Raw genomic sequence first — 27,164 nt, forward strand, 5'->3', positions numbered from 1 at the left:
AGAAGGTAAGAACCCTTAGATGCTGCCCCGGGTCCACTCTCCCTGCTCCTGGCCAGGCAGCTGTCAGCTGTCCTGCGGGAGAGCCACAGGCGAACTGCGCTCAGTCCCCTCACCTCACTCTCTTTCCTCCTTGCCTGTCTTTCTCATACCCACGAGGCCCCACTGGCACCAGCAGCATCCAATACTCGGCTCACTTTCAGGTCAATAACGCTATCTGGGAAGGTGGCTTAAAGGAAGAGGAAAAATGGCTAGGAGACCGAAGTTTAAAACAGCTCTGCCACAGTGGCTAAAGTTAAGAGACCCTTGGAAGCACAAAATTTTCTCAGAACTGATTAGACCAAACAGATACTAGCAACGTTCCCACCCTTCTCCTGTGTTTCACAGTGAAGACCTGGGAGAGAAAAAAGTGCGGGCACATAAGGAGAGTGAATACGGTAATCTGTTCATTTGCTGGTTGGAGTGCTGGACTTGGGACTTAGGAGTGCCAGACGGGGTCCACTTGGAGCCACATCTGACCTGCACTGAAATGTAGGTGAGAGACGAGATTGGCTCACTACCTGGGGATACAGCCTGTGACGAGGGCGAGGACGCAGACACACTGCCTGACTTCACCGGAGCCGGAGCCGCAGGCTCTCCCTGCCAGGGAAGTCTCACCTGCAAAAAGCAAAGGACTAAGCTAATGGGGATCTTGAGGTTCTGACTGATCCTTTGTTCCTGATTATTCGAAGTGGACCCAAAGGAGAAGTCAGAGCAAAGAAGTTACCACCAAGCAGGTATGGTTTTGTTTCTTCCTCTTTTGCTGCACCCCCTCCAACCCCCCTTCATGCAAAAGAAGTGCGGGGGCACAAATGTGTCTTGTTGGAGGCCAGCATCCCAGTGGCCCTGCTGCTGTCCACAGGATGCAGAGGCCATGAGGGCAGTCACTTACTATTGAGTCCCATTAACAAGGCGCCCTGATCCTGCGGTGGCCACCTCCACGCAGGAGCTGCTGGGAGCCACACATAGAGTCAGCCCCTTGATGTTGCGGAGTTTGAATCCCCTGACCCAGAGAACCTGCTGAGACTGGAGCTGGGAACCCCACAGCCCTGGCTCCTCTGGTTTTTCGTGGGCAGTTCTGGAACCAGCGCCGAGTTATGGCAGCGTGGCAGTCGCAGGCCTCACCTCAGCGAGGGGGCCCTCAGAAGCTCTGCCGCATCCAGGGGCGGGGGGTTTGGACCAGAGAGCTCTGAAGAAAGGCACCTTGTCCCACTGACCAGAGCCTTTCCTACTTGTGCTCAGCTCCCCCGAGTCCTTCTTTTCCCCACGTCACAGCCCAGCCTGTGACAGGCTGTGCCCAGATGCCTTGCTTTCAGTCATCTCTGCGTTGGATGGTGAGGAGTCACCTCTGAGGTCACTGGACCTTGACTGTCCCCTCCCACATGGAGAGTCATGCCCTCTGCTTCTGGGAAGGCCAATGGTCACCAACAAGAGGGCCCACTGGGTGGGCGTTTGGTCTCTAGTGATATGACCAGAGTCTAAAATATTCTGAGCAAGGCCCAGCCAGTGTGGCTCAGTGGTTGAGCATCTGTCAACTTATGAGACAGGAGGTCATGGTTCATTTCCTGGTCAGGGTACATGCCTGGATTTCGGGCTCAGCCCCCTACAGCCAGTCAATGATTCTCTCTCATCATTGATGTTTGTCTCCCTCTCCCTTCCTCTCTGAAATCAATTAAATATATATATATTCTAAGCAAGGCCTCAGAGGCTAGTACTTATTTAATTAGCTGGTTAATAGGAAAGATAATTTTTCCATACACCAACATTTTTATTTAAAATGTCTTAGTTATATAGCAAGTACTAATACAATGATATAAATACATATAAGATAAAAATAAAATAAACAAAAATATCTATACTAATAAAAGGATAATATGCAAACTAACCATCACTCCACGACAAAGATGGCAGCACCTGTAGCCACAAACATGGCGGTACCAGCTGGAGCCATAGAGCCAGCCAGAGTGGGCGAGACACTTGGCTTCCTTCGGGTGGGATGCTTGGCTTCCTTTAGCGCCCCAGCGACAAAGGAAGCCACGTCTCCCACAAGCCCCAGCTGGTTGCCGAGGGCTGGCCTCTGAGCAGCGGCTATGGAGTCGGCTGGAGCGGGAGGGAGGCAGCTCCAGCCCAGAGTGAAGTCGGAAGGTGGCGGCCAGAGCAAAGGCCCGGGTCCCGGGTGCCAGAGGGAAGCCGGTGCTGGCAAACAGGGTAAGGAAGGCCTATTCATGCACGGATCTTCATGCATCAGGCCTCTAGTTAAAATACAATAAATAACTTGAGAAAACTTTAGTTATATAATAAACAGTCTAAATCAAGAGTTGCAAACTATGGCTCACAGGCCAAATCCAGCCCACTAGCTGTTGTTTTTTTTTAATTTTTTTAAAATATATTTTATTGACTTTTTTACAGAGAGGAAGGGAGAGGGATAAAGAGTTGAGTTAGAAACATCGATGAGAGAGAAACATCGATCAGCTGCCTCCTGCACACTCCCTACTGGGGATGTGCCCGCAACCAAGGTACATGCCCTTGACCAGAATTGAACCTGGGACCCTTGAGTCCGCAGGCTGACGCTCTATCCACTGGGCCAAACCGGTTAGGGCCTAGCTGTTTTTATAAATCAAGTTTTATTGCTCACTCATTATGTATTATTTATAGTTGCTTTTTCTTTACAACAGCAGAACTGAGTAGTTGCAAAAGAGACAGTGTAGCTACCAAAACACAAAATATTAACTATTTGGCCCTATAGAGAAAAAGTTTGCCAACTCCTAGTCTCAAGCTATTCCCCTGTTATGGAATAGACTAGAGGCCCAATGCATAAAATTTGTGCAAGAGTAGGCCTTCCTTCCCCCAGCTGCTGGCACCGGCTTCCCTCTGGCACCTGGGACCCGGGCTTCCTCGCAGAAAGAGGCCCTGCTCACCCACCACATCCTGCTGGTTGGTGGCCTGGGCCTCCCTCTTTGGGGCAATCATGGAGCCCCCCAATTGATCACCCTGCTGGCCAGTGGCCTGGGCCTCCCTCTGCAGAGTGATCATGGGGCAATGGCTGAGTCCCCGACCAATCACATTGCACCCGCCTTGGCTGGTCTGGCACCAGTGGGTGTCATAGCGAGATCCCGGATAGTTGTCTAGATGGTCGTCCAGATGGTCATTCCACTGTTTGGCTGTTCAGTCGGTTTGCATATTATGCTTTTATTATATAGGATATGACAGACAACACAAAGCTGACTAAACTATTACTACTAGGTAATAGCTTTATAAAATTATAACTTATGACGTACTCCTTATAAGAATGAAAAAGCTGTAGAGGTATAGTAGAACTCTCCTTTAGCCATCCTGCCATCCTCCCCTAAAGTAACTCCTATAACCATTTGGTATATTTATTGCCAGATGGTCTCGTTTGCTTTCACATATACTTATATGTACTAATAAACTAGTTGTCATATTCTCATTCTGTTTTCCCACTCAACAAACTTTCCATATCCATATTCCATATGGATACTGTCCACATCTATATCTACACGGTACTCCACAGCGTACAATCCTTTTACTAGTATTTAGCCATTACCTTATTCATAGACTAGAGGCCTGGTGCACAAACATTTGTGCACTCGGTGGTGGTAGGGAGGGTCCCCTCAGCCCGGCCTGCACCCTCTCTCAGTCTGGGACTCCTTGGGGGATGTCTGCCTGCTCCCTGGTGGGGAGTAGGCTTAAGCCAGAAGTCGGACATCCCTCTCGTGGTCCGGGAGCCCTTGCTCTTTACAGCCCATCTGCCTGCTGCTCCTTAGCCCTGCCTGGGAGGCAGAAGAGGCTCCTGCCACCACTGCTGTGCTCGCCTGGCTTCTGGCACAGCGCACTCCTCCTGTGGGAGCACACTGACCACCAGGGCGCAGCTCCTGGATTGAGTGTCTGCCCCCTGGTGGTCAGTGCGCATCATAGCGACCGGTCGTTCCATCATTCAGTCGATTTGCATATTGCCCTTTTATTACATAGGATATGTAAGCTGTTTCCAAGATTCCACCAAAATGCTACAATGACCTCATTGTATATGCTTTCTTGTGCCCATGTGCAAGTGTTTTGCAGTGGTTCTCAACCTTCTGGTCCTTTAAATACAGTTCCTCATGTTGTGACCCAACCATAAAATTATTTTCGTTGCTACTTCATAACTGTAATTTTGCTACTGTTATGAATCCTAATGTAAATATATGATATGCAGGATGGTCTTAGGCGACCCCTGTGAAAGGGTCTTTCGACCACCAAAGGGGTCACAACCCACAGGTTGAGAACTGCTGTTCTAGAGGATATGCTGAGACATTGAATTGCTACATCATGAAATGTGTGCATTTTAATTTTAGATATTGTCGAATAGCCCTGCACAGTGTCTGTACCAGTTTATACTCCCACCAGCAGAGAACACTAGTTAGTACTCCTTCACACCCTGATGCTTGCTATTTATTAAATATGTTATTACTTTTCCAGTTGGATGAGTGAAAATAGTAACCCATTTTAAAAATATTTAAATTTCCCTGATTACTAATGTATTAGTTTTTCAGGGCTGCCATAATAAAATACCATAGGTGGGATGGCTTACATAATATAAGCTTATTTTCTCTAATTCTGGAGGCTAGAAGTCCAAGATGAAGGTGTCTGAAGGTTTGGTTTCTTCTGAGGCCTCTCTCCTTGGATTGCAGATGGCTGTCTTCTAGCTATGTCCTCACATGGCCTTTCCTCTGTGTGAGTGCATCCCTGGTGTTACTCTTTGTGAAACACCTCTTACAAGGACACCAGTCATATTGGATTAGGGTACATCCTGATGACTCTCCTTGAGCTTAATTACCTCTTTAAAGGCCCTTTCTCCAAAAACTGTCACATCCTGAGGTACTGGGGGACACAAGTCAACAACTAATGAAGTTGGGCATATTTTTATGCAATTCTTGGACACCTTTTAATATAATTCTTAGCCATTATATTTCCTCTTCTTAATTGCTTATTCATACCCTTAACTCATTTTATGTTGGGTTATCTTTTTCTATTCGTTTGTAGGAATTTCATATTTTTTCTTGATACTAATTCTTTTTTTTAAAAAATATATTTTATTGATTTCTTACAGAGAGGAAGGGAGAGAGATAGAGAGCTAGAAACATCGATGAGAGAGAAACATCAATCAGCTGCCTCCTGCACACCCCCCACTGGGGATGTGCCCACAACCGAGGCACATGCCCTTGACCGGAATCGAACCTGGGACCCTTCAGTCCCCAGGCTGACGCTCTATCCACCGAGCCAAACCGGCCAGGGCGATACTAATTCTTTAGTATTATTTTTTCTTAATACTAATACTAATGCTGAATATTCTAAGTCTGTAATTTGTTTTTTAAACTTTGTTAACATTCTGCTTTTAGTTAACAGAAGTATTTACTATTATTGTTATGCTATTGTTATTTTGATATAGTTGAAGTTATTCATTTTTTCCTTTATGAGTTTTGCTCTTAGGGTCTTATTGAAGAAAGTAATCTCAACTTCCAAGCTTCCGATGACATTTTGGCATACTCTCCTCTAATACTTCTATAATTTTAAAAAATACATCTTCAGTCTACCTGGAACTTACTTCTCTGAATTATCCCAATAGCATTTACTGAAATGTCTGTCCTTTTCCTGTTCATTTGAAATGTCACCTCTGACATGTATTTCAGTTGGGTGTTCTCACTTTTATATGTCTGTTGCTGGATACTCTATTCTTCTGTATTTATTTTCGATTCCTGAGTCGATATCCATTATAGTTTTACTGTTCTAATTGATTTTTTACTGATTTATAGGAAATCTATTTTGTGTTTTGATATTTTGTCTGGTCACCTTACAGAATTCTCTTAATAGTTGCAAGAGTTTATCAGTTGATTCCTTTGGAATTTCTTGGTACACAACCATCTATATGTATAAAAGCCTAATATGCAGTGTTCCCTTGGGAGTTTGACTAACTGGGAGTTCAATTGCTTGCTATGACATGAACTGACCACTAGGGGGAGGCGCAGAGCAAAGGAAGGCCCCTGCCAACAGCCAGCAGCCACTAGGGACCCTAACTGTGCACAAATTTTGTGCACTGGGCCTCTAGTATTATATATTTTTAACAAGAGTTTCTTTCCTCTCTAGTCTTTACACAACCTAATATATATTTGTCTTTCTTAGCCTCCTGACACAACGCTGAATAACAGCCATGAGAAAGGTTAGTCTCAGAGCTGATGTAGCTGTGTGGGTTGTACGTGGCACAATTCTGGGGGTACTATTTACACTTAGATGCCTTAGGTATTCTGGTCATGCTCCTATTTTCATCTGTTTTTATTACATGCTGTGAACTCATATTTCTTGGAGACTTCTCTGCAGGATTCTTTGAGGCTGGGGTTGTGCCCTAGTCACAACCTAGGAAGGACATGTAAATGTGTGTGGGACTCTTCTTGCATACAGGGGCCTTCTAGGGAGTGTGATTGGAAGGGGACTGCACCCAGGACTTGCTCATCAATCTCTCATACCTCCTGACTGTCTGCGAAACATTGAAATAACAAACTAAATATCCAACTGAAAATTAAGATGAAGATACATATTTAAACTCCTTATGTAGTATATGAAACAATCCTCCTGGGCCTCTATGAATTCCAAATAAGGAGTCCAGCTACAAAGCCGTAGGCAATAAGAGCACTACACAGGCATGTGGGAGACAGGGAGTTCAGTCAGAGGTCAGTGCACCCTGTTAAACATTGGGAGAGGGCACAGGGTGTACTTTAGAATTGGGCTGACCCCAGCTCTCAACCCTGATCCAGTCGAGGAATGAACTTTCTGACCTCTTGGAACTGATGACTGCGTCCCGGGAAACACAAAGGCCAACTTTCCTTTATGGCCACCTGAAGGCAACAGCTGGCCGCTCATGTTTGGATTCATACAATGTGACTCCTGCTCTCCCAGTTCCCTCTGGGTCTCTCCCAGCCAGGACCAAGGAAGGGGAGACTTTTGCTCACAATATTTGACCCACTTCAAAAAATTTTAGAATATATGACCTCATCCTATCCCCATGAGTTTGTGACAAATTTAATTGACATGGGACGTGCACAATAGGAAGACTCACAATAAAGGAGAAAGAAAAGACATCTATCACTTAGAGCCTTCCTGATGTGGACACACATCAAAGCCCCAATTTCTTCATGTGTGAAAGGGAAAATCAGACCTGCCCCACCCTGCTCAACTAGAGATAGGTCTGCTCTGACGACCTCACAGGCAGCTCGCAAGGAAATGATGATTTTGAAATCATTTTGTAAACATCAAAACCTGTGTAATGCGAGTTAATGAATTAACCAAGCTTCTCCCTTCATTAAACAAAGTCAACAGTTTTATAAGCTTCACGGTTGACTTCTAGAAATTCAATTCGTATGTAATTTCCCTTTACCTGCTTTGCTTCCTCTTTATCCTCTGATATACGTATTTATTATACGTATATAGAAGTTCTGCTACACACACATTCATATATATTGATGTGTATAGATATATGCATATTATGTATATACTCATAAGACATATATAAAACATATGTGGGCACATTTTATAATCCTGCTGTTTCCAATAGTTTCTATCACTAAAATCATTATTTTCTACCATTTTCCCCTTTTCACTTAGACCCTTTGTTGCTTCAACTCCAAATTGCTCACTTTCTCCTTCCCCTAATCTCAGTGACCTGGGTCCAAAGCCTTTTGATTTGACCCATTTGAGAATCAAATGTTACCTGCATCTCCCCCGCACACCCCTTTCCTGGGAAGGGCTGTCTCTGTCACCCCCAGGTGTATACTGACTTTCAACAACAATTTGTGATGCCAGCCATTTCACATGCCTGTGTGATCATTTTATTTCCCGGATCCTCACGATTTTTCTGTGGCCGTATCCTCTGCCTGCACTCTGCCCGCCCTCGGTTATCTCCCTCACAACCTTTTTGTGTGTGGCCGATTCCCTGATGGGTAGCTGGATTTCCAGATCCTTGATATTCCAAGTGGGCCCTCCAGACCACAGCGTCAGAACCTGTTGGAAAGGTGGGAGTTCAGGCCCAGCCCAGACCTAGGGACTGCAGTGTGTGTCTGACCAGCCCCAGGTGACTTGTATGCACAGTCGAGTTGGAGAATCCCTGTCTCGGCCTGTAAGCACCTCTGGGTGCCCCACAGCCGTGGGGATTCTGCAGCAGACACGGGAGAAGGAAGGCAACAGTCAACCACTGCCCAGGGCACAGCCTCACGGGGATTCAACTGTGGCTAAAAACTGAGGTCAAGTGGGATCAAATGCAGCTTAACTGGCCTGGTCACCGGGTTACTCCTCACAGAAGTGCTTCTCACTGCTGCTGCTGCTTTCCTCTCCCCTGCTTCTCTGCCTCGGGCTCCTGCTTCCTCCAGGCTCTCGGGGCCCCATGTCCCGCCCTCCTCCATGGGTGTGAGACCTCCTGGGCCAGGCCAGGCGGAGCCATGTGGGCACTCACAGCGCTAACACTTCAGCTTCCCTTTTAATATTCTTTAAATACTCGATCAACATTTATTTAGTCACAAGTGATGTTATTTTTTAAATTGTGGCAAAACAGCACATAACATTGTGCACTTAACCATTTTTAACTGTACAGTTCAGTAATGCTATGAATACTTACGTTGTTGTGCAACTGATGTCCATTCGCTTTATATCTCTAGACCAGTGATAGCGAGCCTTTTGAGCTCGGCGTGTCAGCATTTTGAAAAACCCTAACCTAACTCTGGTGCTGTGTCACATATAGAAATTTTTTGATATTTGCAACCATAGTAAAACAAAGACTTATATTTTTGATATTTATTTTATATATTTAAATGCCATTTAACAAAGAAAAATCAACCAAAAAAAATGAGTTCGCATGTCACCTCTGACACGCGTGTCATAGGTTCGCCATCACCGCTCTATACCATGGTGGGGGGAGAAATTCCTTTTTCTATCAAAAGCTTTCTTTCATCCTTGTGCTAAAAATAAAAGCTTATTTGATGGGTATCTTTTCAAAACCCCAGATCTCACTTTAACTCGCATTCTCTTCTGGCCAGCGTTCACTCTTCTCTCTTCAGAGCTGCCAGAGGGAAGAGTGGGTTCAATCCTTGCCACTCAATCACGGACACAGAGTTACCAGTGTGGCTGGGAGGCAGGCAGCGTCAATGGCAGCACACGGTTAAGGGCAGGGCCGACAATCCTGCCCTGCAGGTCAGCGGGAGGGCCTCTCTGGAGACTTCTGGTTTTGCCACTTTCATAGGCATTTGGGCCTGACGTCAACAACCAGACGTAACACAGAGGAGGCTGAGCAGGATGGGCGGCGCTGCTGTCTGAGTGGGCATCTCCCCGGAGACTCCAGCGGCTCCTGTGGCTGAGTGCATAGGCACAACAGAACCCCGGCAGAGTTGGATTTATGCGAATGAAGCCGAGGCTCTGGGCCCCTCACTTACACGGGCTCCTCCACAGGGTCATATGTTTTTTATAAAATACTAGAGGCCTAGTGCACAAAAATCTGTGCACTCGGGGGGGAGGGGGGTCCCTCAGCCCGGCCTGTGCCCTCTCGCAGTCTGGGACCCCTCCCTCAGGAGATAACGCCTTGCTGGCTTAGGCCTGCTCCCAGGTGGCAGAGGGCAGGCCCAATCCCTAGGTGCAGCCCCTGGTCGGGCTCAGAGCAGGGCTGATTGGGGAGTTGGGGCGCCACCCCCTGTCATGCACAGAGCAGGGTGGATCGGGAGGTTGTGATGCCACCCTCAGTCACACTCAGGGTAGGGCCGATTGGGGGGTTGGGGCACCACCCCTTGTCACACTCAAGGCAGGGTTGATGGGGAGGTTGCAGTGCCACCCCCTGTCACGCACAGAGCAGGGCCAATCAGAGGGTTGGGGCACTGCCCCCTGTCACGCACAGAGCAGGGTCCATCAGGGGGTTGAGGAGCTCCCCCCTGTCATGAACAGAGCAAGGCGGATCAGGGGGTTGGGGGGCTGCACCGTGTCACGCTGATCCCGGTGCCAGGAGGCCTCGCAGCTCCGCTGATCCCGGTGCTGGGAGGCATATTACCCTTTTACTATATAGGATAGAGGCCTGGTACACAGGTGGGGGCCGGCTGGTTTGCCCTGAAGGGTGTCCTGGATTAGGGTGGGGGTCCCCACTGGGGTGCCTGGCCAGTCTGGGTGAGGGGCTGAGGGCTGTTTTCAGGCTGGCGGGTGACTGAAGCTCCCAACCGCTCCTTTTTTTCTTTTGTTTTTTTTTATTCTGGGCCAGCTTTAGCTCTGAGGCTTGGCTCCAGCTCTTAGGCCTCTGCTGCTGAAAGCAGGTATCTGGTTTGTTTGCGTTCTATAATCGAAACACTGTTTCAGCTCCAGCTCTGAGATCCCGGCTGGCTGAAAGCAGGTTTCTGGGGTTTTGTTTAGCTTCTATATTTGTAACAATGTTTCAAACTGCAAGCTCAGAGGCCGGCAGCGGCAGGCGGGGAACGTTGGAGTCCTCCGTCACTGAAGCAAGCAAGCTTCATGTTCACTTCAAGCTGCCTGGCTGCCGGCTGCCATCTTGGCTGGCAGTTAATTTGCATATCACCTTGATTAGCCAATGGGAAGGGTAGCGGATGTACGGCTAATTACCATGTTTCTCTTTTATTAGATAGGATTAAAAAGTACGATAGTTAACCACAGTGGGCTTTAGATTAATTTTTACTTCCACTGTCAAGTTGTGGTGGGATGGCCATGGGCAACTGGGCATCAGGCTAAAGGCAGCTGAGCTGGAGGTACATTTAGCTTGTGTGTTTCCATGTGCTTGCATGTGAGCTCATTCCTGCTAGCCATCCAGTGCAGAAACGGGCTCCAGGATGGCCCGCACCACCTGGTCATCCGCCGTCATGACAGGGAGACGCGGGGCTGGATGTGCTCACAGGATCAACTCACCCTGAGGTGTCAGGCTGAAGGAGGGGAAGGAGAATTGAAATGTGTGGAGCCAGAACTCAGTCTCTGGAACATTCTTTCAGATAAGAAGACTCATGTGACAGAATCTTGGTAGAGGTGTGCTTGTCTGACAACATCCTCGACAACTGTGAAGGTGGAACTTTTCTCCATTATCACAACAAAAAGCAAAAATGTTTAAAAATAAATTTTTATTTATTTCAGAGAGAGGAAGGAAGAGAGAGAGAGAGAAACATCAATGATGGGAGAAACATCATCGATCACCTGCTCCTGCTCATGCCCTACTAGGGATCGAGCACAAAACTCAGGCATGTGCCCTGACCAGGAATGGAACCGTGACCTCCTGGTTCATGGGTTAAACATAACATTTACAAAAATCATACCACACACTTGGTGGCTTAAACAATACAAAATTCAGTGTCTTGCAGTTCTGGATGTTCGCAGTCCAAAGCCAGCGTCCCTGGGCTAAAGCCGGAGCATTGCCAGGCTGGCTCCTTTTGGGGGCTCCAGGGGAGAACCTGCTCCCATGGTTTTCCAGTGTCCAGCTGCCACCCAGCACAGCGAGGGCAGGTGTCGCCTCAGGTCAGCACAGCCTAACTCATCATGAAATTCACACAAAAGAGAGACCTGGCTGGCACACACCAGTCACCTAGTCACTGCCATTTTCCTGCCCACTTGGGGCTTGGTGCAGGGCTCAGCTGGGAGTTCTTCCGCTCCAAATGGCTTCAGATGGATGCTTACCTGGGCTGGGACGTCTCAGAGGGCTCCCTCACATATGCCAAGCTCGGGGGACATGGCTGGAAGCCTGGAGCAGCTGGGTCTCTCTCATGTGTGTCATCTCAGGGTTCTCTCTCTCCACATAGCCTTATTGCATGGCCCGCCCGCCCCCCCCCCCCGCGCTCCCCCCCCCCCCCCCCGCAGGGTAGCCAGACGTTCTCATATGGTGATGTCGGGCTCCCCAAAGTGGAGAAGCAGAAGCTCCCAGGCCTTGTTATGATTCAGGCCCAGGACTGACCCAGTGTCACTTCACCACATTCTATTGCTTCAAGCAAGTCCAAGACCATCCCAGACTCATCCTGGGAGGGGACTGCATGAGGGTGGGGCTCAGGACGTGAGGTTTATTGGGACCATCTTTGGAGAATATGTCAGAGTTCTCTACCTAGGGCTTCATAATAGGAGAGAATGGACCATGGAACTTATGTTAACAGAAAACTTATAGGCAAAACCAAGTAAAAGTCATTCCAATATCAGGGAGTGAGATTCTGTCATTAATTCTAGTGCCTCTTCATTAAGGAATTGGGGAATGTTTAATCAGACACAGTTTAAGTAGATGTCTCTCTTCGGTCCCTTTAGAGCAGCGGTTCTCAACCTGTGGGTCACGACCCCTTTGGGGGTCGAACGACCCTTTCACAGGGGTCGCCAAAGACCATCGGAAAGCACATATATAATTACATATTGTTTTTATGATTAATCACTATGCTTTAATTATGTTCAATTTGTGACAATGAAAATACAGCCTGCATATCAGATATTTACATTAGGATTCATAACAGCAGCAAAATTACAGTCATGAAGTAGCAACAAAAATAATTTTATGGTTGGGGGTCACCACAACATGAGGAACTGTATTAAAGGGTCGCGGCATTAGGAAGGTTGAGAACCATTGCTTTAGAGACATTTCTTTTTTAAAAATTATATATTTTTATTGATTTCAGAGAGGGATAGAGAGATAGAAACATCAATGATGAGAGAGAATCATTGATTGACTGCCTCCTGCACGCACCACATCGGGGATCCAGCTGGCAACCTGGGCATGTGCCTTGACTGGGAATCGAACCATGATCTCCTGGTTCATAGGTCTATGCTCAACCACTGAGCTATGCCAGCTGGGCTAGACACATTTCTTTATCTTCTTGGTGGGTGCCATCTACTGAACTTCCATGATTCACACGTCTTGTTGTAATTGTGTACTGCTTCCCTTCTAGGGACAGGCCTTTATATTGATCGCAGAGGGAGTGTCGTCTCACTTTTCCTTTGTCCACAGTTGATGATTTACGTGCAGAATGTCTGCCAACCATCTCCATAGCCCCAGGTCCTGCTATTCCTAGTGGCTCCTGAATGAAGCTGAAAACGGAAGGCGGGTTGTTTTCCTCCAGTGTGCACTCTGAAACAATGCCTTGTGTATAAAATGTCCCTTCCTGTGACAGTCTTTGCTTGTGGAACACTCTCTGTCACTCTGGGTAGTTGGAGGTTTTTCGGTAGGACCTGGATTTCTGCCATGGAAACAATTTCCAGCTTTTGTAGATGGTTACATCGCTGTTTATAGCAACTCCACCCCACCCTCTTTCTCCCATGACAGGTCAGCTCTTGGGTCCCCCGTGGGGACAGCCTCCGCACATTCCTGTCCTGCCCTTTACTGACCTTGGACTATTTACTCCTAGTCCCAGAAGGACAGAAGCCAACCTGGAGGTGAGACCTGAAGAAAGGTGGAACCACCATGACCTTGAGCACTGCCGAGAAGCAGACTCCACTCCTGGAAAGCCCGCTGTCAATGGCGAGGAGGGGGAGGGGGAGCCCCACATCTGCCGTGTATGTGGGGACAAGGCCACTGGTTATCACTTCAATGTCATGACGTGTGAAGGATGCAAGGGCTTCTTCAGGTAGAGTACCCTGCCACCTTCCCCACCAGCCACCCTGACACCCTAGGGCCCATCCGACTGGGGCTCTGCCATTAGCCCACTGAGCACCAGGGCTGCAGCTTGACCGTCTCCCAGGTTCAGCGTGTGGGCCGGGGCCGTCGAAGGCCTCCTTATTAGTCTCGGGAGAGCCATGTATATCTCAGAGGAATCCTTCATCTTCCATCTTCCATCTTCCTTCCTGGAAAAGGTCTCCTTCTATTAAGGTACCCTTTGTTTCTCCGTACATTCTGAGTAAAATAGAAATTCAGTCTGTAAAAGAGGAAAGGATGTGAAAGTCCAAAATGCAAGTGTTCAAATCAGTCTTAGAGAGCGGTTGTTAAGTAAGAATGGCATAAAAGAAATGAAGAATGTGAAAGACAAGCTCACCTAGAAACAGGCACATAATCCAACAATTTATAGACTGAAAAGTCCCAGCACAGCAAGACAGGCCCACACAGATGGGCTCAGCTTGTCCAGCAGAAGAAAGAGAAGAGTGAAGCTCAGTGCAGGGCGCAGACCAGGAGGAGAAGCCGATGGGGGGAGGGGGGTGGAGGAGGGAGAGGGCGGAGGCAGGATTGTGAGGGAGCTCCCCACTGGCCCCTGTGGAGGGCAGGGCATGCTGAGAGCAGCTCCCACCTGGGGGACCACCCTTGGGAGCCTCAGGCATTCTTAGGACAGAAGCTTGACTTCCTGGAGGCTGGACAGGTGAATGGAAACAAACCTTAGAGCAAGGGCACCCTCTACAGTCCCCCCAAATGGGCTGCTGGTCAGCATGTCCTGGGTGGGGGACCAGAGCCTACAGGACATCCAGGCCTGGGTCAGCCCAGGGAGTCACGGAGCAATTCAGTGTCCACACACACACGCCCTGAGTGAGGAAACCCCGGCTTCGGGCTGCTGTGGTCAAGCTTGGGCCACTCTCGGGCCCCGGGGTTAGGTGAGCCCAGGGCAGGTTCTAAGAAGCCCATTTCCCGTGGGAAACGAGCACGTGGTGGTGTGGATTGTAAGAGCGGGCAGACCAGCAACAGGGTCGGGCTGCGTTCAGTTACACGTGCAGAACGCTCCACTCAGAGGGGTTTGCCAATAAGGAAAACACGTTACCTCTCGTACTGGAAGTCGCAAAGCTACCTGTGGTGTGACCAGCAGCTCAGCTCCTCTGCTTGTTCTCCGCTGCCATGCGCGAGCTCTGAGCTCAGCCTGCTCAGGGCAGTGCAGTGCCGGGCGGGCAGGGACCTCAGTGTGCAGCCGGAAGGAAGGACCGGCTCTTCCTCTCGCAGAGCAAGGAAGCCTTTCCCACCCTGGGCGCCAGGCTGCTCCTGCACTGGCTGCTCACGGAGAGCTCACCCCTGAGCGAGGCACAGGCCACCAGGGCCCGCCGAGGAGGGCGGACGCCTGAGCCAGACCTGGCCCTGTCGGTGTAGACCGCCTGGGATTGGGAGGGGGGGTCCTCTGCTCTCCTCGCACCTTGGCTGCCCTGGGACCCCCAGAGGAGGCAGCACCGCAGAGGTAAGAGCTTGCTGCCTTCTGGTGTCAGGCAGCCACAGATTCAAAGCTCAGTTGTCACTTACCTGGAGGACGGGTAGCGATTTACCTTTGAGAGCTTGTTTGGGGGCCTGGCAGGGGATGCAGCTACTCTACACCCTTTACTGAAGACCATCCTCTCCACTGGGGGAGGTCACTGTCTTTGATGGAGCACCCAGCTTGCGGTTTCAGGAGGGACGCCTATGGAGCGGTGAAGGGGGTGGGGACACCCGCCCAGCCAGCCAGATCAGCCCGGTCAACCCTGGCGCTCGATGGGGTGACACATGTCGCAGCCAGATCCCCCTCGAACCCGTGATTTACTTTGACTTGGTTTCTGCACCCGTGCCAGGCAGGTGACTCGATGTGTTTTGCAGAGTTGTGAGAACTAAATGCGGGAAGCTCTGCAAAACATCTGGCCCAGTATCTGACCCACGGCGTGTCGATACTAAACCTGCACTAAACCTGAGCGCCTTCCCCTCTACCTCTGGGTGCTCTCGAACAGGATCAGGGGTCTCTTACCCAGACCAGCAGGGGAGGCCAAAGGGGGTGGTGCCTGTGACGCACCTGCTCCCTGAGCTGGTCCCTGGCCTGACCTGTCCGCCACCTGAGTGTGACTTAGCCTCGGGCTCAGCCCCAGGGCCCGTTGGCAGCCACTCCTGTCTGTGCCCATGTTCCCGCCAGCTGTGCCTTATTCCCACTCTGCTGGACCAGAACCTGCGGCCGGCCAGGGAGGAATTGGTTTCTTTCTCTTCAGCTGTGAAGGGCGGGGATGGGGGATAAAGTTAGGCCCCACTGGCTGGTCTTTGGTGGGCAGTTCCGGATGGCTGGGCTGTGGGGACAGGGTGGCTGTGCTGGGGTCTCTAAGAAACTGTGACCCCATCGTTCCCCTACCTGGCACACTCACTCTCACAGGGCAGTGAGCCTCTTCGCTCCACCAGGCCAATCAGGAGGAGCCACCTTTCCAAAGGGGAAGCCATTGCCTGCCCCCCCACCCCCCAATCTGCAGTGGGGGCTAAGGAGAGAGAGGGCTTCCTATATGTCTCACCCTCTGGGGCTGGTCTCCACGGGCTCCCTCTTCCAAGAGGGAGAAATCCGGGAAGAGGCCACCTCCACAGAAACATCACCAAGGCCCTCCTCTAGGTTCCCAGTGACACGGCCAGAGGGTGTGAAGGGAAGGGAATGGGCGTGGGGTGGAGACATGGCTGGACCTGGAGCTGAGGCACCCAGACTGGCAGGGGCGGGGAGGGGCCCCCAGAAACACCAGCACAGCCGAACTTCGCAGGAAAGCTGCCACCTGCTGCCCTCCTCCAGCACCTCGGGCCTCGAGGGAAGATTGAGGAGCCCCCTCCAGCTTTTCTGTGAGCCTGACCTGTCTCAGGGCAAAGGCAGGCCCACAGAGGTGTGGCTCGTATCCCTTGGGGACAGAAGGGGCAGGAGAAGGGAGGTGTGGCCTGTTCCCCGCCGCCCACCTATTGCTCCTTGTTCGCACAGGAGGGCCATGAAACGCAACGCCCGGCTGCGGTGCCCCTTCCGGAAGGGCACCTGTGAGATCACCCAGAAGACCCGGCGGCAATGCCAGGCCTGCCGCCTGCGCAAGTGCCTGGAGAGCGGCATGAGGAAGGAGAGTGAGTGGCAGGGTGTGCCCGGGCGGGCTTGGGGCCGGGTGCACGGGCACCGCGAGCTGGGGCGCAGTAGGAGTGGGCCTCGGGGATGTGTATGCGCAGGCGTGCACACGGGCACCATGCAGGTGTGTGCCCGCGCACAGGTCCCTGGGCAGCTCGTGGCCTGTGAGCTGTGGGCAGGCACAGGGAGTGGAGCTTGCAGCCCATCTGCCGGCACCACAGTCCCTCTGGGGGGCAGGACAGGTGGAGGGCACCTCTGCCCTCTGCTCTGGGTGGGTGGGCGTCTCAGACCAGAGTCATGCCCTTTCTTCCCCTCAGGTGCCCTTGTGACTCTTTGTCCCCTTTATAATTGCCCTTGTGGCATTTTAGGCAAAGTGGGGGGCATGAACTTGGGAGAGGGAAGCCAGAGACGCCAGTGTGATGTGACCCCAGCTTCCGGTGCCTAGCGCCCTTGCTGCCCCCATGGGCATCCTGCAGAGGAACGTTTGCAGACAGGGGACCGGATGCTTTTGTTCTGCCTGCGGGCTTTGGTGTGCTTGTGCCCAGGCCACTCTGGATTACAGCTTGTGGGGAAGGGGCTGGAAGCCTCCAGTGCACGTCTCCAGCGATCACAGATGGGCAGCCCCTTCAGGGACACATTCCCTGGGCCTGTGGGCAGAGCTTTCCCACGGATCAGCTGGGAGAGGCCTCACCTGCTGTCCCTGCTGTCCCCCAAGCGCCCCCCAGAGTCACTGTGCACATGCAAGTGGGCTCCAGAAACCCATGGGAGGCCTGAGGGCCCGAGCTCCTTGGGACGTGGTTGGGTTGACATTTCTTGCTAAGCAGTGGCCCCAGCTTTCCAAGGGCTTGGAGACCCAGAGAACCTGGGCAACTCTGAGGAGTCTTGTTGGTATTGAATGCAGTGGACAGGAATACATGCTACCAGGTGCCATTTACTGAACACTTATTATATTCCAGGGAGTGTGGGTGTGAATATACAGGGGCGGGCAAAAGTAGGATTATAGTTGTGAGTATAGGAAACAGTTTATTCTTGTATTATCATTTATTTATTTACAGTGGCCCGGTGCACGAAATTCGTGCACATTAAAAGGGGATTAATTAGAGGAAGTATTTTAATATTGCTATTTGCCTTTTCTCTATAATAGAAGTGTCAGAGATGAAAGAAAATTAGTAAAATGTATATGAAAATCTTCTTCCTGTCAGAGTCTGGGGAGCATCAGGGGACCCAGAGTCAAGTCCCCGCTCACCCACGTACACCTCAAAATCACATGAGACCAACCTGGCCAGCCCCTCCCCCTTCCCCCCCCCCCCCCCCGCCCGCTATTGGGCTAGATCCAGACCTGGCTGGTCCCACCCTTGTCAAACCCCACCAGGTGGGGGATGCGGCCTGAGATCCCCTGTAAATCCCCGCTGGGCAGGGGCACAGCCTCAGGTCCCCCGGCCTGGGGCAAGGGAAGCAGCCTGAGGTCCCCTGGCCCAGCACTGGAGTGGGGGGGGGGCGCACCTTGAGGTCCTCTGTCAAGCCCCGCCAGGCGGGGGGCACGGCCTGAGGCCCCCAGTCTGGCGCCAGGGTGGAGGGTGCAGCCTGAGGTTCCCTGTCAAGCCCCATGGGGGTGAGGGGGTCGCAGCCTCAGGTCCCTGCTGATTGCTCGTTAAGGCTCGTTATGGGAACTCGGCCTCCTCTGTGGGTGCAGCCATTTTGTGGCAGAGTGACTGTCAATTTGCATATCCCCTCTTTACTATACAGGAGTTTTTAAAGATATTTTTTATTGATTTCAGAGAGGAAGGAAGAGAGAGAGAGAGAGAAACATCAATGATGAAAGAGAATCATTGATTGGCTGCCTCCTGTATGCCCCATACTGGGGATCGAGCCTGCAACCTGGGCATGTGCCCTGACCAGGAATCGAACCGTGACCTCCTGGTTCATAGGTTGATGCTCAACCACTGAGCCACACCAGCCAGGCTATCATTTATTTATTACTAGAGGCCCGGTGCACAAAAATTCGTGCACTCGGGGTTGGGGGTGGTGGTGTCCCTCAGCACGGCCTGTGCCCTCTTGCAGCCTGGGACCCCTCGGGGGATGACCACCTGCTGGCTTAGGCTCGCTCCCTGGAAGATCGGGCCTAAGCTGGCAATCAGACATCCCTCTGGCAGCCCGGGAGCCCTTGGGGGATGTCCACTTGCCAGCGGGGAGCAGGCCGAAGCTGCAGTCGGACATCCTTAGTGCTGCTGAGGAGGCGGGAGAGGCTCCCACCACCACCGCTGTACTGGCAGCCATCAGCCTGGCTTGTGGCTGAGCAGAGCTCCCCCTGTGGGAGCGCACTGACCACCAGGGGGCAGCTCCTGCATTGAGCATCTGCCCCCTGGTGGTCAGTGTGTGTCATAGTGATCAGTCATTCCCAGTCTTTCTGCTGTTAGGGTCAGTTTGCATATTACCCTTTTAGTATATAGGATTGTATCATTAATACAACTGCAAACCTACTTTCCCTCACCCTCCTCTCTCCTTATAGATATTCATATAGATGTATATATATGTATACATGTTGATGTATACATATGTGTGTGTGTATAGCTCCTACATACATAGCCAGGAGCTACATTAGGCACCTTCCATGCAATGCCTCATTGGAATAGCATTAGGAGGTGAGCACTGTCACTCCAGATGACAAAGAAGAAAACTGAGGGTGGGAGGGGTTCAGGAATTTACCCAGGGTCACTGATGTCACTCAAACCCAGCTGTCACCAAACCCAGCACCTTTTGGTTCTGAAGCCAAGCTCTTCCCACTCTTCCACAAAGTTGTCAAACCCCACAGTTGTGGGCAGCACACCTGCCGCACCTGATTCCTCTGTCCTTACCCAAGTGTTTCTCCAGAGGAGCCATTGTCCTCACGAGTCTGGGTTTCTTGTTAGCAGCTCTTCCCCTGCTGCTGCCTGGGCAGGTTGAGGGCGGCCTCGCTCCTGCAGGTAGCTGAGCCTGCCCTGGCCGTCCCTGCAGTGATCATGTCTGACACAGCCGTGGAGCAGAGACGGGCCTTGATCAGGAAGAAGCGAGAACGGATTGGGACGCAGCCCCCGGGAGCCAAGGGTCTGACTGAAGAGCAGTGGGCGATGATCAGGGAGCTGATGGATGCTCAGATGAAAACCTTTGACACTACCTTCGCCCATTTCAAGAACTTCCGGGTATGAGGCTTTGGAGTTGGCTCAGTGGCTATGCCAGTTCCTCCAAACCCCAATCCCATTCCCAGGGGTCCTCAAAGACTGGCCCCTGCAACCAGCAGCACCCTGGGGACTTGTTAGTTATGAATGCAAGTTCTCAGATGCCCCCAGACTCCAATTCAGATACTTGAGGCCGGGCCCACAGTCTGTATTTTGACAAGACCCCTCGGGGGGTTCTGACACACGCTCAGGTTTGCTTCCTCCTTCTGCAACAGGTGGGAACCGGGTCTGAGTCATAAATGGAGTCTTAGAAGCTGAGTTGTCCCAGGGTTGCTGGGGTTCAGGACTTAATGAAAACAGGGCCAGGGCATGCTGGGGGTCTGACGTCTGTGAACTGGTTTTACTGATTCAAGAAATGTTAGTGATCTCAGCACTGTTAGCCACATCTCAGGTCTGTGCCCTCTCCCCTTCGATGCTCACAGTGTCTCAAGGTGACCTGCTCAGCTCAGAGGACTGGTAGCCAGGGCCCCCAGGAGTCTGTTTTTTCTGTCTGTAGACCCCAGACCCTTCCCTGAGTCTCCCAACTACAAGGCCAGGGATGCTTGGGGCATAGCTAAGGGTATCGGCCCTCTCACCCTCCCCAGGGACAGGGAGCAAGCCCATATCTGATGGGGCAGGGATGTGAGGGACATTAATTCACAGATCCAGAAAGTGCACCACCTGATAGGAGACCAGGGAGAAGAAGCAAGTGCTGTGTGTGTGTGTGTATGTGTGTATGTGTGTGTGTGTATGTGTGTGTGTGTATGTGTGTGTATGTGTGTATGTGTGTGTATGTGTGTGTATGTGTGTGTGCGTATGTGTGTGTATGTGTGTATGTGTGTGTATGTGTGTGTATGTGTGTGTGTATGTGTGTGTATGTGTGTGTGTATGTGTGTGTGTGTATGTGTGTGTGTGTGTGTGTGTGTGTGTGTGTGTGTGTGTGTGTGAAGTGCATGTGGGCGCTTCTGCCTGCAGTTGTGCATCCTCGCAAGCCTGCTGCTGTGGGTGCCCATCCAGGGCCTGTGTGGGAACCTGATGGGGAGAATACATGCTGTCTACCTCTCCTTTCTCCACCTCCTCTCGGTTCCAGCTGCCAGAGGTGCTCAGCAGTGGCCACGAGCTCCCAGAGTCTCTGCAGACTCCACCTGGGGAAGAAGCTACCAAGTGGAGCAAGATCAGAGAAGATCTGTCCCCCTTGAAGGTGGTCTCTCTGCAGTTGCGGGGGGAAGACGGCAGCATCTGGAACTACAAGCCCCCCGCCGAGGGCAGTGGGAAAGAGATCTTCTCCCTGCTGCCTCACATGGCTGACATGTCAACCTACATGTTCAAAGGCATCATCAACTTTGCCAAAGTCATCTCCCACTTCAGGTGGGGCACAGGGGCTGGGTGGAGGATGGGTATGGGAAGGAGCAGAAAATGGCCAACAGGTTCAAAGGCTCTGGGCTAGATCCTCCTGAAGTTGGGGGACGTTGGTGCCCAAAGACCCTTCTTTGTCTCTGCCCCCCAACTCCGGGGACCTGGCGCTGTGGGGGAACGGAGCCCCTGCTGCATGGCTCCTTAGCTGGGGGATGGTGGGCCTGCCCTTTAATCCCACTGTGTCTGAGCCCCCTCATCTACTAGAAGGAGCTAACGATGCCCACTGCTGGGCTGTCCTATGAAATAAGAAAAGATCTGAAGAGCACCCAGCTCACATATGATGGACAGTCAGTAGTCATTCCCTCCCCTGTGTTTCCCCCAAACGGGCAGGGTTCACAGCTTGGCAGTTCAGAACAAGGGAAGAGTTGGAAGGAAAGGGAAGGAAGTCCAGAGGGAGGAGAGAGGCAGGCACAGACGCCGGGTCTCTAGCAGTCACTGTCAGAGGTGCTTGAGAAGGCCCCGAGGAGGAAGGGAAGTCCTAAGAACCAGAGGGTCAGGACTTCCCACAGCGAGGTGTGGGGGCAACAGCCATGGGGCAGTGGGGCAGCGAGAAACCCCGGATCCTCCTGCTGTGTGGCACACGCTGCCCATGACACGTAACCTGTCCGGGCTGGAGATGGTACTGGGCATACCTGTTCCGGGGTGGCTGCCTGGCCTTGCCAGGCCTGCTCAGGTGCAGCCGAACAACACACACGAGAGCCTGATCTCCTCAGCAGGCAGGGGGCAGTTCTATTCCAGGAGCCCGGGGGTGACACATAGGACTTATTTAAGCAGCGAGGGTGGCCACAGGCTGGAATGGAGGTCAGATTGTGGCAATGAGGTCAAAGGAGCAGGAGTAAGGCCTACCTACGCTTGTGGACCTTGACGGTCCCCACCGACACCCAGTGGCCGTGGTACAACACTAGGATGGGAGGCCACTCACCCAGTCCCACGGCCACAGTTCTGAGCACAACTGCCCAGGAGCAGGCATTGCGACCACCCTCGTTCCACAGAGAGAAAGCAGTTCACTGAGCCAAGGCACTTGCACAGGCTCACAGCTCATCAGAGGCCAGATTGGGAAGCACAGAGTACAGAGTTCAGGGCCAGAGCCTGCCAGGTCCCAGGCTGGGGGCTGGGGAGAGAAGGCGAGCACAATCCATTTCACATTTCACGGCATCTGTCGCTCAGTAGTGTGGATCTGACAGAAGAGGGTGCATGGAGCTCATGCCAAAGGAGTGGCAGCGGCAGAAGGACCCCGGACAGACGTCTAGGAGGCAGAGACAGCTTGGCCTGAGGGATTAGCAGGTTTAGTCAAGTGAAGCTAAAGAGGCAATCACTCCAAGTAGGGAAACTGAGGCAGGAAGGATGAGGCCAGGGACCAGGAGCCAAGGCATCGGCTGTGGGTCAGTGGCTGTGCAGGGAGTTGGAGGAGAGGGGGCTAGGCTGGAAGGGACGCCAAGCTCTGTCAGTGGGGAGTCCCTGAGGTGGGGGAGGCTGGAGAAAGGGGCAGGGAGGGGTGACCTGCTTGGCTGGGTTGTGAGGGACAGAGATTGGAGGCAACCAAAAGCAACTGGAGTAATCCTCAGGGCTGGAGCCCACCTTCCCCCTGCCCTCTCCCCCGATTTCTGGATTGTGGGAGTGGGGCTGGCCAGTGGCGGCTCCCCTTCCAGCCTCCCCTCTATTGCCCTCTGCCAGGGACCTGCCCATCGAGGACCAGATCTCCCTGCTGAAGGGCGCCGCCTTTGAGCTGTGCCAGCTGAGGTTCAACACGGTGTTCAACGCAGAGACCGGGACCTGGGAGTGTGGCCGGCTGTCCTACTGCTTGGAAGACCCTGCAGGTGCCCAAGAGCCTCCTGCCTGCCCTGCAGAGGGAGGGAATCAGCCGGGTGGGGTAGAGGAGCCACGCCAGGATGTGCGTGTCCTGGGACCAGCATGGCAGAAGACCTCGGTGAGGGAGGCCTGGGACTGGGTCCTCACGCTGCACCCACCCACAGGGGGCTTCCAGCAGCTCCTGCTGGAGCCTATGCTGAAGTTCCACTACATGCTGAAGGAGCTGCGGCTGCACGAGGAGGAGTACGTGCTCATGCAGGCCATCTCCCTCTTCTCCCCAGGTGGGGACCCCGCGGCCGCTCAGCCTCCCTGCACGCCCCCCCCCCACCCCCCCGCAGGCTTATTCCCATCCCCTCAGCTTTTAGCCCACCCATCCCCTCCTTGCCCTCCCCTCCCCTCCCTTCCCCTCCCCTCTCCAGGGAAGGTCCTGCCCAGTGGCTTTGCCCCTCTCACTGCACAGCCAGGGTAGGGCCCTGCTGGTTTCTCCTTGGCGGGGGTGGGGCAGTGGGGGTGGGGAGGGGAGGGCGGGGGCGGGATGCACAGTCCTCCTGGTGCTCCACTCAGTTCCCTGCCTGGGGTCTCTGCTCTGGAAGGTGTTGCCAGACAATGTGCCCTCTCTGGGCTGGGAGCTTTGCCCTCATGGCCTTGCTGGCACCACACTGCTTCCCTCCTTACAGACCGCCCTGGGGTGGTGCAGCGCAGCGTGGTGGACCAGCTGCAGGAGCGGTTCGCCATCGCCCTGAAGGCCTACATCGAGTACCATCGTCCCCAGCCCCGCCACCGGTGAGCAGCAAGCAGGGCGGGTGTGAGGGGCGCCCCACCCTGCCTGCCGGCCACTGTTCTGGGTCTTCTGGGAGAGCAGACTGGAGACACTCAGGGTGGGCTATGAGGGCCAGGGCTTTGGGGCCCTGCACTGGGACCTCCACTGAGGTCTCCTGCCCCCTCAGCCTGGGCTCCAGCCCAGCAGTGGAGAAGGGCCCGAGGCCACGCTCCGCAGCCGCACGTCTGCCTGGGGCCTTCCCTTCTGTGGCCAAGGGCGGCACAGCCAGGCAGTCTCCTGAGGCTCCTACAGCGTCTCTAGCAATAGCCAGCGATGACCACCTGGTAATAAAGATGTGACAATAACCATGATTACAGTACATCTATAATAGCTGTCATGTACTGAGAAGTGCCAGCCCCTGTGCCAGGAACTATCACAGTTCGTCTTGAAAACAGCTCCACCAAGTGGTGCTACCACCGTCCTGCAGGGGACTGAGGCTCAGGGTGACTGGCCCAGGTAGGTCCGCGGCCGACAGGGGTAGGGGCCGGAGGAGGCCCCAGGTGGCCAGTCCACAGCCCACTCTCTTGAGCACTGCCTAACCGCCTCCCAGAACAAAGACAAGCAAACTGGGCAGAAGACCCCTTAGTCTGTTCTCTACAACCCAAGGGAGGAAGGCTGCCAAGGGCTTGGATGGACAGTGGCTTCCACCCTTCCCGGGCCTCAGTGGTCCACAGGCTCCAGCCACGAGGGCTGAAGGGCCAGCCCTGGTATGCTGGTGTCAACTTAAGCCCCGCCCCTACTTGGCCCACTCCAGCTTTCTATTGAGCTCAGAGTCTTGGGGTGTTGCAGTGGCTGTGTCTTCATTTGCTCAGTCCTCCCCTGTGCGGAGCTGGGAGGCATCATGGGGAAAGTGAGGCACGAGATCCCAGACTAGACCCAGAAGGGATCGCTGCTTGCAACCCCTGCTTCCATAACCCCTGCCCTCGGTCCTCCCCCTAGCCATTAGCCACAGCAGAGATTCCCCCACAAATAGACCCAGGTACTCGGTGCCTGAAATACCTGGGTGTCCCCACGGGAATCTCCCGTACACGGACTCAAGAGGTGCCCGTGGGGGTGTAGCACTTCAAGTCCCCCAGGCCGCCCCACCTTCTCGCCCACAGGCTGAAGGACAAGCTTAAGTAATTCCACTGAGCCTTTCCCTGGGCTGACCCGAAATGTTGTTCTGAGATTAAAACCCCCAAACTTGGGTGACTTCAGAGGGGCCCAAGGGCGGGAGGTGGGGCCAGGGTGGGCTGCACCCCAACCTTCCCTCTGGCCTGCCCGCAGGTTCCTGTTCCTGAAGATCATGGCCAGGCTCACCGAGCTCCGCAGCATCAACGCCCAGCACACCCAGCGGCTGCTGCGCATCCACGACATCCACCCCTTCGCCACGCCCCTCATGCAGGAGTTGTTCAGCATCTCAGATGCCTGAGGGGCTGCCCTAGGGGCGCGCCTCCGTGGGGCAGCCAGAACCAGAGCCCTCAGGGCCCGCTCCTGGGGCTGGACAGATGGACACCGCCGAGAGTTGACCAGGCCCTGCAGGCCCGGCCTTCTCAGGGAACTCGCGACAGCTCTGACGGTGCTGGCCAGCGGTCCCCAGGAAGGGGACATGGGCCCTCAGCCCCAGCTCAGTCTGTGGAAAGCAAAGCCACTGGCCTTACATGAGAGCGCCTGGGCCTGCAGGTAGAGCCTATGAAGAGGCAAAGCCGCCGCCCCCTTAGAAAAGGCCCTGCGGTCTGGGATTTGGTGGTAGGAGAGCAGAAAGGACGATGGGAGCTGGGCCGTCTCCAGGGGTGGGCAAACTTTTTGACTCGAGGGCCACAATGGGTTCTTAAACTGGACCGGAGGGCCAGAACAAAAGCATGGATGGAGTGTTTGTGTGACTAATATAAATTCAAAGTAAACATCATTACATAAAAGGGTATACGGTCTTTTTTTTTTTTTTTTTTTTTAGTTTTATTCATTTCAAACGGGCCGGATCCGGCCCGCTGGCCGGAGTTCGCCCACGGCTGGGCTGGGGCTTGCTCCTGGGGCTGAACGCTGGGGTGTTGTGACAGGCTACGTTGACAGGCAGTTAATAAATGTGCTAGATATGCTTGCACCATATGTTCCCGGTCACGATTCTGTTTTCAAAGCTAAAGGGTATGAAAGTGTCTGCTTTCTTTATAGCCATTTGAGTAAAGACATTTTTGCTTTTTGCCTATTACATTTTAACTAATTTTACATAATGCATTCCACAGCTAAGGCTTAGTTAGCAAATATAATCCTGAGTTTATTGTCAAATTAAGGCAAGCTGACTTAAATAATTAACTTTTGGCTAGATATTTAAACCTTTTTCTTCTTTTCGCCTTTTCTGGGGACAGGGATAGATGTGGGGGTAAGAAAACAGAAATGTCTTGTATATAATATATAAGTTTCTGTTTCTATTCTTTACTACTGATTTTACTACTAGGGGCCCAGTGCATGAATTTGTGCACCTTGAAAGGAACTGTGGGCCAAGAGGCTGCAGTAGGCACAGGGGCGGGTCTTGGCCCATCCTCCCTGGCCCCTTCTGTCCCCTCCCCCTGCGGCCCTTGGTTCCCTGTCTGTCAGCAGCCCTGCTCCTGCTGCTGCTCACACATGCTGACAGCGCTGGGTCTGCTGGCACCTGCTGATGGCACAGAGCAATTGGGGCTGGCCCCAGTAGTGGGTGCAATCAGCGGCTACTGCCCTGATCAACCCTCAGGAGCAGGGGGAGGTAGAGAAGCCCTCAGGGGTGATCAGGGCCTGCAGCCGCTGCTTGCACCAGCTGATGGTGCCAAGTGATTGGGAACAGCACCAGGCACCGGCAGTGGGTGTGAGCAGGGCCGGCGCCAGCAGCAGGTGCAAGCACCGGGCAGAACCGTGGCACGCAGGAGCAAAGAATTTTCAGTAACCACCAGAGATTCACCCCAATGACAGTGACCAGTGCCCTGCCTCGGTCTGGCGCCCCCGCTCACCTGCTCCACCATCCCGCAGCAGCCAACACCCGCCATGTTCTGCACACACTTCCTGATGGTTGGCGCATGTCATAGTGACCAGCTGTTTGGCTGTTCCAATTGTTCCACGGTTCGGTCTATTTGCATATTAGCCTTTTATTATATAGGACTAGTGGCCTGGTGC

At 52.8% G+C, this 27,164-nt stretch overlaps 1 protein-coding gene across 1 annotated transcript; it reads left to right on the forward strand.

The window, feature by feature from the left end:
- The first annotated feature begins 532 nt into the window (after nucleotides 1-532).
- Nucleotides 533-25,564, forward strand: NR1I2 (nuclear receptor subfamily 1 group I member 2). Its single transcript, XM_036352417.1, has 9 exons — nucleotides 533-773; nucleotides 13,428-13,646; nucleotides 16,674-16,807; nucleotides 19,800-19,984; nucleotides 21,090-21,367; nucleotides 23,090-23,232; nucleotides 23,389-23,505; nucleotides 23,902-24,007; nucleotides 25,311-25,564. Exons 2-9 carry the CDS (start codon nucleotides 13,615-13,617, stop codon nucleotides 25,453-25,455), a joined length of 1,140 nt encoding a protein of 379 aa, XP_036208310.1. The 5' UTR covers nucleotides 533-773; nucleotides 13,428-13,614; the 3' UTR covers nucleotides 25,456-25,564.
- The last annotated feature ends 1,600 nt before the right edge of the window (nucleotides 25,565-27,164 follow it).

Source organism: Myotis myotis, unplaced genomic scaffold (assembly GCF_014108235.1).
Source record: "Myotis myotis isolate mMyoMyo1 unplaced genomic scaffold, mMyoMyo1.p scaffold_m19_p_2, whole genome shotgun sequence".
NCBI classification, from domain to species: Eukaryota; Metazoa; Chordata; class Mammalia; order Chiroptera; family Vespertilionidae; genus Myotis; species Myotis myotis.